The 12,955-nt window shown below is 54.8% G+C and overlaps 1 protein-coding gene across 1 annotated transcript; it reads right to left on the bottom strand.

Annotated features, from left to right (window-relative positions):
- Positions 1 to 1,189: 1,189 nt before the first annotated feature.
- LOC310881527 (protocadherin alpha-6-like) lies at positions 1,190 to 11,838 on the bottom strand. The gene is made up of 2 exons (XM_083798967.1): positions 9,765 to 11,838; positions 1,190 to 8,634 (listed from the first exon to the last, which is right to left on the bottom strand). Exon 2 carries the CDS (start codon positions 3,759 to 3,761, stop codon positions 1,233 to 1,235), a length of 2,529 nt encoding a protein of 842 aa, XP_083655093.1. The 5' UTR covers positions 3,762 to 8,634; positions 9,765 to 11,838; the 3' UTR covers positions 1,190 to 1,232.
- Positions 11,839 to 12,955: the final 1,117 nt, after the last annotated feature.

Genomic DNA, 12,955 nt, shown 5'->3' with positions numbered 1-12,955 from the left:
TGGGACGTGTGTTCTTAACACAAGTACGCATCTCTCCATCCTGTGTTATGACATGCAATGCAGACTTGATTTCCTTTTCAAATTCATGGTTCACATCAGGAAATTACCAGGTCCCATTCACTGCCATGGCCGCATTCACCTCCACCTGATTACATGTTTTCCCTTCCCACCCCATGGATCACATCAGATTTCACAGACCCTTCCCATCAATCACAGCTACAAAAATGCAAAATATTCCAATGATACCAAATGCACAATGTCTCGCAGACTCTTTGTAATAACTTCTAAGCAGGGCTGTGTGTTACATGTCACTTCCCTAACGAGGAATACAAGCCCACAGTCAGAAAAGCCCAAAGACCCAAGTGTCACCTTCATCATTGCTTCTTGACAGGACAGTAAAAACACACAAAGATAAAGTTCTCAACAAGAACAAAAACAATACACAAAAAATTAACAACAGCAGGCTCGGCATTCAGCTACTTAAATGGCTTTCAATAGTGCCTGCTGCACAGTCACCACCACATCGACTCTTCCTGGCCTGCAGTCCTTCAACAGTCTCGAGCAGAAATGCTTCAAACCAGTAACCAACAGGACTTGCAGAGACCATGTTGTGACAGATCTAATGAAAATAGGCACTGATTTCATTCTCTATGAGAAAAACTCAGATACTGAACAGCTAGCCTCAATAAGATGTTCGAAAGCAGGAGATGAGGAGATCTTGGAGACACAAATACAGACATGCCAATGCCATCATCAGCTGATTACAGACAGTAGCACAGTAATAGGACCAGGCATACATGGCCACAACTAGAACAAGTTGAACAGACACCAACGGTGCTCACCTGCACCATGTCCCTTTGTAACAGTGTGTGAGAAGGAAAGACATCAATATTCAGGTACCATAGGTATCAGACATAACGCATGAAGAGATGACTTCACAGCTGACCCTGTACAGCACAAGAGGTTTCTAGAAGGGCCCTGTCCTGGCAGCAGGAGCGGGGCTCTGAGCACAACAGCCCTTGGCAGGACCCGCGCTGGGGCACAAACACAGGCCACAGCGCTGTCGGAACTCGCAGCTCGAGCACCTGACGAGCACCGAGCGGCCGCGGGCCGGGTACTGTGCCCGGCTGCCACAACCCCCTCGAGGGGGCAGGCTGGAGCGGGAGGGGGGTGGGTGGGGAGCAGAAGAGAGCGAGGAAAAGATTTTAAAGGGCAAGGAAAAGGGAGAAAGATTAAAGGTCAAGAGGAGGGCGAGTGGCACTGACCGTGTCCAGGAGAGCGGGCGGCTCCTGCGGCGGCTCCTTCGGCGCGGGGCCGGGCGGCGGCGGGCAGTTGGGGCTGAAAACCATCAGGTCGCTCTTGCCCGCGCCGTCCGCCACGCACAGGCTCCGGCTCTGGCGCTGCGAGTACGACCAGCTGCCCACCTCGCTGGCGCACACCAGCGTCGCCGGCCCGGGCCCCGCCAGCACGGCCGCCCGCGGCGCCCAGCGCGACGCCCCGTACAGCACCACCGCCAGCAGGAACAGGCTCGACACCGCGCAGATGGCCACCACCAGCCACACGTTCGTCGCCGACGCCGCCGCCGCCGCCGCCGCGCCGCCCTCCGCGCCCGCCGCCGGCCGCAGCCCCGCCCCCGCCGACACCGCCCCCGCCGCCGCCAGCGCCGCCTCGGCGCCCTCCACCAGCGACACGCTCAGCGTGGCCGTGGCCGAGCGCGACGGCTCCCCGTGGTCCCGCACCACGATCAGCAGCCTCTGCCGCGGGCCGTCCGCCTCCTCCAGCGCCCGCGCCGTGCTCACCTCGCCGCTGTACAGCCCCACGCGGAACGGGCCCTTGCCCCGCGGCTCCCACAGCTCGTAGCGCAGCCACGCGTTGTAGCCCGAGTCCGCGTCCACCGCGCGGATCTTCGCCACCACCTGCCCCGCCGGCGCCCCCCACGCCGCCCACGCCCACAGCGACCCCGCCGCCGCCGCCGCCGACGACGACGCCTCGCCCGCAGCCCAGGGCCCCGGCCCGCCGCCGGCAGGCGGGAGCAGCGCCGGCGCGTTGTCGTTCTCGTCCACCACGAAGAGCTGCACCGTGGCGTTGCCGCACAGCGGCGGCTCGCCCGCGTCCACCGCCCGCACCTCGAACTGCAGCACCTGCAGCTCCTCGTAGTCCAGGGGCTGCAGCGCCCACAGCCGCCCGCTCTCCGCGTCCACCGACACGTAGCTCGACGCCGGACGCCACCCCGGCCCCGACCCCGACCCCGACCCCGCGCCCGCGCCGCTCTCCGCCACCGAGTAGCTCACGCGCCCGTTGCCCGCCTCGTCCGGGTCCCGCGCCCACAGCCGCGCCAGCTCCGCGCCCGCCGCGTTGTTCTCCCGCGCCAGCACCGTGTACACGGCCTGCGCGAACGCCGGCGCGTTGTCGTTCACGTCCGACACCGGCACCCGCAGCCCGCGGCTGGCGCGCAGCGGCGGCGCCCCGCCGTCCTCCGCCCGCACCTCCACCTCGTACTCCGACACCCGCTCCCGGTCCAGCGCCTCCCGCAGCACCAGCGAGTACGAGCCCGCGAACGTCGCCACCAGCCCGAACGGCGACGGCGGCCACACCGCGCACCGCACCCGCCCGTTCGCCCCCGAGTCCCGGTCCGACACGCTCAGCAGCGCCACCACCGTCCCCACCGACGCGTCCTCGGCCACCGGCACCGACAGCGACGTCACCCACACCTCGGGCGCGTTGTCGTTCACGTCCAGCACCTCCACCACCACCTTGCAGTGACCCGACAGGGGTGGGTTTCCCATGTCCTTTGCATCCACTTGTATGCGATACACCCCAACGTCCTCAAAATCTAAGGAACCTCTCAGATAAATCTCTCCACTCGTTTTGTGAATTCCAAACACGTCTCTTCCATCCTGAGGAAAGAAGCTGTGAAGAGAATAAGAGATGTTCCTATTGCTGCCCTCATCTAAATCCGTGGCATTTACTCTCAGCACAAAAGTGCCCATTTCAGTATTTTCCGGCAGCCGCACTTTATACACCGACTGGTTGAACTGGGGCGCGTTGTCGTTCGCATCCAGCACCGACACCACCAGCTCCACCGTGCCCGTCAGCGACGGCCTGCCCCCGTCTCTCGCCGTCAGCACCAGACGGTGCTCGGCCAGCGACTCGCGGTCCAGACCTTTCGTCAGCACCAGGAATAACGACTCGGTATCATCCTCCGTTTTCTGCAAATCCAGAGCGAAGTGCTCGCTGGGGCTGAGGGTATAGGAGAGCTGCGCGTTGGCTCCGATATCCGCATCCGACGCGCCCTCCAGCGGAAAGCGGGACCCCGGCAACGTCGTTAATTCCGCGATGCTGAGGTTTTTGGTGGCGGCGGGGAAGAGCGGGGCATTGTCGTTGATGTCGGTGACCTCCACCTCCACGTGGAAGACGCGCAGCGGCCGCTCCAGCAGCACCTCCAGGCGCAGGGCGCAGGGCGCGCTCTTCCCGCACAGCTCCTCCCGGTCCAGCCGCGAGCTCACCACCAGCGCCCCGCTCGCCCCGCTCACCTCCACGCTCGCCCGCCGGCCCTGCGCCACCAGCCGCAGCCGCCGCGCCTCCGCCTCGCCCGCCTCCAGGCCCAGGTCCTGCGCCAGCCGACCCACCACCGTGCCGCCCTTGGCTTCCTCCGGCACCGAGTAGCGCACCTGCCCGCCGCCCAGCGCCCAGGCCGCCTGCAGCACCAGCACCCGCACCACGGGCCCCCACCTCAGCCGTGTAGGTCCGCAAACGCCCATTGCTGTCACCGATTTCTTCTCTCCACCATGTAGGTACAGATGCGTATATTGAGAGGTTCTGGCTGCGCTCGGTATTGGGAGCCTCTTTCAATGGCTGCGCGTCCTATTCCTTGCGGCTCTTTCTGTCATCTGAGTTATTTCTCACGGGTACCGGAAGGTGTTCCTCTCTTCCTCCCCCGTTTTCATCATGCGTTTATTAGGTCAGAGCGGCATCATGTGGCAGTCTGTAGGTATTGCCTCTTACCGTGCTCTGCATATCGCCCTTGATTAGCTCCGATTTCGCCATTTTCCATTCCACGCTCTTCTATGGGAGGTTGTTGCCGACTACTTACCTGCAACGCTTTTCACTGTTCTAGTTCAGGAGAAGTGCATATAGTTTTTGTTTAAAATGTGACACCAACTAATCATTCACAGTTCTTTTCCAAGTGAAACTATCATGCCCTGAAATGTACTGAATGTATTTGACAGCTCCCAAAATCAGCGTGATCGGTGTTCCTGTTAGAAACCTTGAGGTCTAAATGAAGTGTTTCTGAAAACATGCTCTATTCACATGCCGTTCTATTCATACCTTACAACCAAATAATTCTAAACCTCTCTTGTAGACAAAACACCCGGGAATCGGGTTCTCAGACTGATCGTGTAACTCTTACAAGGACTGTGTGCAGGGGGCGAGGTCGAAACAGGGAAACAGATCCCCTTCTTCCACTCGCGGTCACTGGGTCCTCTCCACGGCTTCTTTCAGTGGGAACAGGGCGGTTTTGCGACAGCTCCTTCCCGGGGGAGGTTTCCTGTTACCCGCCCGCCCTGCTGACAGTGCAGGGTCGTATTAACTTTGCTGTGAAACGCTCAAAGGAAAGGAGTCACGAAGTGAGAGCAAACTCTCACAAGCGCCAGTTCCAAACCTCTCGGAGTGGAGACCATGGGAGGGCGGAGGGGAGAGGAGACAAGCACATTACGCGTGGATGCTGCAGTCCCTTGGGAGAAAGCGGAAGAGTCGTGTTACCGGCGAGATCCTTCCTTCAGACGAGACAGGGCTGAGATTTTCTGCTTTTAAGGGTATCTTCGCTGTTCGTGCTCGCCATCTTCTGCAGGCACGCCGGCGGGGCGGGATTCTGCCACCGGTGGCTCAGTGTTATCCCTCAGTGTTACCCTCTCCCAGTCCCCGGCAAAGCCGGGTGCACTGCACTGAGAGGATTCTCGACCACCCTCTGAAGCTCCAGGGCAAAGCCCACCACCTGCCTACACAGCTCTTCTCTGCCCACCTTTGCATCCGCCGTCACCTGCCCGGCGCACCGGCAGCAGCCGCGCTAAAGCCGGGAGCAAGTCGCCGCCTTATCCCTGCAGATCCCGCACATAGAACTTGGTTCAGGAGCACTGACCACGGCTGTGCCGGCTGACCTCGCTGCTCTCCGGCTTCTCGCCGGTTCATGCGGAAATCCTCCGCTGAAGGTAGTCAGGCTTTCTAGGAACAGCAATCATGTCTCGAGTCCAGATCCGTATCTAGTCCTTGATGCCCGCTGTATTTGGTTTATGCCGTCTTGACTTTATCCTGTTGTAACTCAGAACGCAAAAGATGAACGCTTCTTCCTCCTGCGTCTTTGCACCTTTACTGCTTTTTTTTTTTTTTTTTTTTTTTAATCCCGGCCCACGACAGGCTCATCGGCCCGAAGAAGTCATTCAGAGACACCACGTTTCCTGTTCCAAATCCTTCCAAATGGAGCACAGTGGATTTTCAGCCCCCGAAGAAGAAGCGTGGTCTTTCCCTCCGGCGCTGCTCCCCAGCGGAGCAGCCCAGGGAGAACGGTAATCGTGACCTCTGGCAGACACTGCCGCAGCCGGGACTGCGACTTCCTAAGCCCACGGACACGTTCCTGCCACACCCGGAATGTAACACAGCACGTTTTGTCCTTTTTTTTTCCATTCTTTAAATCTAGGGATTTTCTGCGGCTCACTCTGTTATTACCACAGACGGAAACAAAACCTATCCCGTCCAGTGTAAAAGCGTTTTGTTGACTTTTCCAGGCGCAGGCAGATGGTTCCTCTGTTATCAAACAGAGGAATTCCACGAGTAAGAATGTACAAGGCACGATTTTGCAAAATTAATCCAGAGGCACGTTCCCGACTGCTGAATTTCCTGGAAAATAAGATCTAAATGTAGGGTTGGTTTTTGGTTTGTTTGTTTGTTTCAGTTTCGTGTAGCAAAAGGAAGTAAGGGTTTGGGTGGAGATCAGCGTCTTGACTCGTGCATAGAAAGAGATGCTGGGACGGATCTTCTGTCAACAAAGCCACCAAGATCATTCCAGGTGAATCCAGGACGAGATGTGTTTAAGCAGGATATATATTTTTTTTCCTGCTTACCCGCTTGCTAAATTCATCCACTTACCTGGAATAAGCAGATCGCCTCTGGACAAATAGTTTCATGCCATATTCATAGGGATGAGAACATACTACTGTTGTCGGCAAAAACAGAATTAGTTTACTTTCAAGTATCTTAGAGCTGTGGTAAGGTCTAAATTAAGACTGCTTTAAAAAATGTAGTAGGATGTTTTAATTGGTAAGACAATTGCTAAAGAGAAAACACGCATTACTACCATGGACAGAGGACACGGTGTCCGTTCTCCTGTGTTATGAGTAGTTGTCTGCATCATTTCTATATAATTTCTATATCCACCAAACAGCTCGAATAAATGATCCCACAATGCCGGAGATCTGAGGTTTGCTAAGGATAAAGATGTTTCTGGAAGCAAAGAAAAAAACTATCCAAGATAACCTACAAGTTGGAAGAGATTCGTGCTTACTCAAATCCAGCCCACGTGGGATTCTCACTTTCTGATTAAATCCAGCTTCTGCAGAGGGTAAGGCAAATCCTCAAGCATTGTAGCATTGCATTGTAAACACAGATGCACAACTAACTTGCCTTTTACACCACCTGTATCTGTAATGTGAAACCACCAAGTTCATAGGGAGAAGCTGAGAAGATTCTGCAAAAAAACCACCCGAGCTGGTGGAGTTTCTAATGTCTAATGGCTTAGTTTCCCTCCTCCGACGCTGGTGAGTCTCCGAGTGCGCCCTGTGCCTCGGACTGAGCATAAGGCGAGGAGTGTTGCTCGCCCTGAGGCCACGACGGCTGACTGAGGGCTTGGGCGTTGATCTCCGAGCCTCCTGCATTAGACAGAAGGGGTGACTGCCTCGCTAAAGGGGTGTGAAATAACCAGGAGTCTCGGCCTCCCAAATTCAGTTTATCCATCTTCAGAGATCACGGAGTGAGAGCTGGATTTTTAGAAGAGCAAGTACAGCCCAACGGCAGGGATTTGGAGCAGTTCCGACTGGCTGGGAGGTTCGCCTCCGCCTGTCAGTGGAGACAGAGTCAGGACAGACTTTTCGAGGGAGATTTGAAGAGCCCTGTGGCGGTCCCCGCTGAACTCAAAGCGTGACTTTAGTTACGCTTTGAGGCAAGAGATGGAGAATCGGAGCAGGGAGAAGAGCCGCAGCTCCGGCAGTCGGTGCCGTGACCCAGGACATTTTCCATCACCGAGATGGAAAGGGCCGAGCAGCAGCTCCGGACCAGCCGGCACAGGGTGACTGTCCCCATCGACGGGGATCCGGGACGAAGAGCCTGTCGCCTCCTGAAGGGCCGGTGAACAAAGAAATTTTTGATTTCCGTGTGTATGTCAACTGGCGATGGTCTGTGTCGGCTGGAAGTGATGTTGATCTGTACAAAATGTTAGGATTCCAAACATGAGCTAATTAGCCTCGTGGGTCGGTCTGGAAAACGATGAGGAGCAGCCAAGTAGCACTGAAGAAAGCGCTCACAGCCGCATCCCGCGGAGCGGGTCCCTCACGCCTCTTTGACAGCCTGGAGTTTCGAGCACAGCCCAGAAAAGCGGAGATCGGGTTTCAAAGCCTTCCCGAGACCGAAAACGTTTAAATCCAGAAGTGCCCTAAGCACGGAGAAAGGAACCATCCGGCGGCCTGGGGGCCCGCCGGCCCCTCTGCGGCGGGCGCTGAGCGGTCGCTCGGGGGCCGGAGGCACCGCGGGGTTTGCTCCGCGCTTCGCCTTCAGCAACCAGGATCCCAGAGCGGGGAACGGGCGACAAATCCGCCCCCTTCCGCCTTCAGGACCCTGGCAGAGTCGGAGCCTTCCTCACCCGGCGGTTTTAGGGAAGCTGCTGGCGACGTCCATTGCTTTGTGCCCGGCCGCCGGGTGGTCGCTGCCGGCGCTCAGCCTGTCACTCGCGCGGTGACAGGACGTGTCGCAGGGCCGGGCAAAAGCCTTCCGCTGGCGCCCTGATGCCGGCCCCGGCACCGGGCGATGGTCCCGGCCGGAGAGCTGGGGGAAAATCCGCCTCTTCTAAACCCTCCCTCCTCGGCGGGGTCGGCCCCCCTCCCCGGCTGGGATCCGCAGCGTTTGCAGGGGAGCAGGCGAAAATCCGCTGTTTTCTTCCTCTCCGCCCTTCCTCCAGCACAGGAAATCTCCCGGCAGCGCCGCGGTGGCTTCTAGCGGGCGACAGCGACACCGTGAGCACCAAGTGGCGCCGGGCAGGCGGCGGAGGCTGGCGGCGGCCGTGCCTTGGTCCGAGCGCTGGAGCCCGGCAAGGGTTTGGCTTCGCATGGCCAGCCGCAGCTCTTCCTCTGCATCTCTCTTGTCGCTGGAGGCTTTGTCCACAGCTCGCCTTTGTTTAGGATAGCGCTGCTCCGAGTGCCGTAATGGAAGCCAGCGTTTGTCACGTGCCGGTATTTTAGGGATGCGCTGCGCAGCCCCGGGTTCTTGCTCCAGGGGAAGGCCCCCCCTCCCGTGTCACAGCCCACCTCCCCAGGACGGCCGCGGCGATGCAGACACATCCTTCAGCGATTATCATTTTGGCTCCTCAACCTGTGGAGACAGCTCATGCAATAACCTCTCCGCGGCCCAGCCTTCTGCAAACCACATCGTTTGTAGCGGCACCTCGCAAGTCCTCACATACCCAGGTGCAAACGGGCACGGGGACCCGGCGGTGGGCTGGACGTCGGCTGCTGGCGCAGAATAAAACGTGGAGAATAATATCTAATAATATCTAATGAAACGTGGAGAATAATATCTAAGGGGGCAATTAGCCGTGGCCCAAGGAAAGCAGTGCGGGGAGCAGGCACCCCGGGGTGCTCAGCCCGCGCCCTCCGCCACGTCCCCGCTTGGGGACCTGCGGCCCCGCCAGCTCCGCTGCCCCGGGGGCGGCGGCAAGGTGCGGGAGGCAGCCCCGGAGCGCGGCCGGCCGACCCCGCCGAGTTCATTCCCCAGATCCCATCAGCGCTGCAGCTCGGGAGCAGATGGTTCCCTCCGCCCCGGGTTCACCTCGGACAGATTGCATACAATTTATTAATAACCCAGCAGATGCTCGGGCACTTTCCAGCCCGGATTATATTTCCTGATTGCTCAAATCCCGGCGCGGGGGAGCTGCTCGTTTATCTCCCGCCGCTGCCGTCTGTGCCGCACCAGCACCGGCCCGTTTGTTCCCCGCCTCGCCGGTGGCCGGCAGGGAGCGACTCCCGGTAAACCAACGGGGCTGGGGTTCGTGCCCGTTACTCCCCAGGGTTTCGCTAACCGGGTTGCAGAGACAGGATTCCCCCCCTCCCGGAGCTGTTTTCCAAGCCATGGGGATGGCTTTATCAAGGGGAAATTAAAGCAGCCCACCAAGAAAAACAATACAGTCCCCGTGCCCCCCCCTTGGGCGGGGGCAGTGAGACAGGCAGCAGCGGGGGCTGCTGACCTCATCTCCGCCAGGCAAAGGGTCTCAAGACAGGAGGGGGATGCGGGTTGAGGGGCTGCTTGCACCTCGTGAGACCCCTCCCAGAGCTAGACAAGATGCTCTGAGCCATCACGGCCCTTTCAGCAATGCTACTTTCAATTTTAATGTGTAAAATGGGTTTTTCTTTGGTCTGCAGAGAGAAGCACAAAAGCAGCAGGTTGTTTATACTACTGAATAAACTAAATGCAGGTCTCTGAGGGATCTTACACAAACCACTTACCTTGAAAAGTAATCCCATGGGGAAGTGAGCTACAGAGAAATGCGTGGTTAATGTTTTACATCTTCAGAGCAGCATCCAAGTTGCTGGCACATCACCAGTTAGCATTAGGTATCACAGGTGGTTACAATTTGGAATGCAGAAATCCATTCTAAGGTATAAGTAGCAGGGCATTTGGGGCTGAATTTCAGTGGAGCATGGTATAGGGGTTAATCCTAAAAGCTTAAACTAATCTTAAAGTTGAAGGCTATGTGAGAGTTTGTAGGGAAAGAACATTTATTATCGGAATGCATGCCACAGTGTAGCTTTAAAATAAATATAGGAAGCACAGAAATCTTTTCTGCTCAGTGGCAGCTGTGCTCAATAAAAGGCATTTCACTTCCTGTGAATGCAGGTAAGAGACACTCTCAGCAGTAACAGCAGAAGAATATTAAAGTCTGTTACATTTTTCATAGCTCCTGACATTTGCAGTATAATTCCACTTCCTTGCCTTCACCATGCTCCCTCTGCCCAAAATACTTTGTGCAGGGATGCATTTTCTTCACTTCAACCTTTTTAAGTGCAGTGAGAGAATTAAGCAATTACAGGGGAAAAAAAAAAGAAAAAAAAAAAGAATTCTTTCCTCCTTGCTCTACAGCAATAGAGAACAACTGGACAAGATGATGCCAGCTGGGCTTGTTACGGAAAGGAAAATTGGGGTGCAAAAGCTGGGGGTGTTGTGTTAAGATGGTCAATGAGGATAAGGAGGAACTCTCAGAGAGTGAGGTATTTGCAATTTCAGGAGGAAGCCATAGAAGGCCTTGCACCCTGCAACTTCAGTTCCTATCTATAGGTTCCCCTAGTACTACACATCCCCCCAAAAGTCCACCCAAAAGGGAGTGGAGGGAAATTTCAACACCGGTAAAGGGTTCCCAGTGGGTATTTTATCCAGTTTCCCTCATATTTTCTCCATCTTTCTGCCGTCTTTCTGTAACAACAACTGCAAATATTCTCCCAGTTCAGAAATTCTCATAGGCTGTTCATTTAGACAAATCTCTCACCACAACTATATTTTTCTTTCACTCTTCTTTTCTGTGCAGATGCTCTGCAAGCCATGAGCACCATCTCCTTTTTCCTCTCACAGACTTCCCAAATACCTATGTCCTCACTGAGTTTCCTAGACCAGGTCACAACATAAAGCACAAAATGAGCAAAACCAACAACAGCAACAAAAATGTTGTCTGGGTTGATAACAGAAGTTCTTCTATCATGCACCATTTCAAGCCTTTGACAAATTGTCACCAGTGAGTAAATACTTTTAAATGACATTTAAAAGGAATGCATAATGATGTGATCTCTTATTACATGAATTTTTCACTCTTGACCTCTTCATTGCTGAATTTGGAAAGTGGGAAATATGAGACATAGCCAAAATAATGAAAATTACAAAGTAGAACCTAGTAACAAAACAAACAAACAAACAAACAAAAACAAAGTGTGAAGGATTCCCTTTCTGCTTCTTTTTTTTTTTAATCATAATATGGTGGTTTTACTTGGGTGGGCAGCTGAGCTCCACCACAACTGTTCTCTCACTCCCCCTCCTCAAAGGGAAAGGGGGAGAAAATACGATGCAAAGGGCTCAAGGGTTGAGATAAGGACAGGGAGATCACTCAACAATTATCGTGACAGGCAAAGCAGACTCAGAGGGAGATAATAAAATTTATTATAAAAAAAATTATTATAAAAAATAAAATTTATTGCCTATTACTAACAAGCTAGAGAAGTGAGAAACAAAGGGAAGAAACCCAAAACACCTTCCCCCCATCCACTCTGAGTGGCACAGGGGAACGGGGGAATGGGGGTTGTGGTCTATCTATAGCACTTGGTCTCCACTGCTCCTTCTTGGTCACTCTCTGCCCCTGCTCCATGTGGGGTCCCTCCCACAGGATGCCGTCCTTCCCAAACTGATCCTGTGTGGGCTTCCCACAGGCAGCAGCTCTTCAAGAACTGCTCCAATATGGGTCCATACCATGGGGTCCATCTATCAGGAGCACACTGCTCCAACCTGGGTCCCCCACAGGCAGCAGCTCCTGCCAGGTCACCGACTCCTGCGTGGGATCTTCTCCACAGGCTACAGGTCCAGCCTGGGGCCTGCTCCTGCTTCTTCCCTTCCCTTCCCTTTCTCACAGAGGAGCAAACAGCATCACTTACTGGCTTGGCTCTGGCCAGCCGCAGGGCCCTTATCTATCATGGAGCAGCTTCTTGATTCTTCTCACAGAAGCCACCCCTGTGGTCCCCAGATTCCAAAAACCTTGCCACGTAAACCCATTTCATTCCACCCCTCGCCTCTGTGAAAAGCATATTTAAGAATAATCACAATATACTCTTTCATCACAATCATCACAGTCTTCACAAAGTTCACTTACATCAAAAAGAAAAAGAATTCCCCACACCAAAATAAACATAATGTGATCACAACACTGACAAAGTGGACAATTTACACACACTCCACCCCTTGTCCCTTCACCACACTAGTATGAAACATATTCCTCATAATTACTACTTTCTTGAATTCTTCACAACTGCTACATTCATAAAAAACCTCCAGTCCATGTTTTGCCTGTTACTTCTCTCAACTGTCATCCTCATCTCTATGCCCACCTGAGTAAAACCACCACGCATAATCGCCTTGAGAGTGAAAGGATCAGCCATCACCTCAGGACAGACATATCCCAATAAAGACCAAATGGAAGTGTGCTCAGAAGCTCAGCCTGCTTGTACATGCAAAAGAGTCATTTGGGAACTTCAGCTCTGACAGGAGTAAGGGCACGTGGAAGTGTTTGGGAAAAAGAGAAAGCGAAGGGGAAGCAGGGTTCATGGGCCAGCTGTTTGGAGTAGGGAAAAAGCTTCCTTGCCTGCAGACTCTCCTGTTCATGCAGACTTCTACACAGGTACCAGCAGTGCAGGGTCACGCCCTGGTGTTGCCCTTGTGCAGTTTGGCAGGAAGGCACAAGCCTCCCATCGCACGCTTTGGTCTCTAAGGTACAAATATGGTACCTTAGCCCCTGCCCGCGTGGCAGGCAGAAAGGCTTGGATGATCAGCAATTCCAGGGACTTGTGCCATTCGAAAAGCTGCCGGGAATGGCTTGTCCTCTTCCACCTCTCCTGGGTCACACTACACTCCGAGCTATGTTCTGCTCTTCTCTGTGTGTTAT

This window comes from Anser anser (genome assembly GCF_964211835.1).
Source record: "Anser anser genome assembly, chromosome: 14".
NCBI lineage: Eukaryota > Metazoa > Chordata > Aves > Anseriformes > Anatidae > Anser > Anser anser.
Note: the sequence above shows the minus strand (reverse complement) of the source record. Positions and strands in the feature narration are given on the sequence as shown.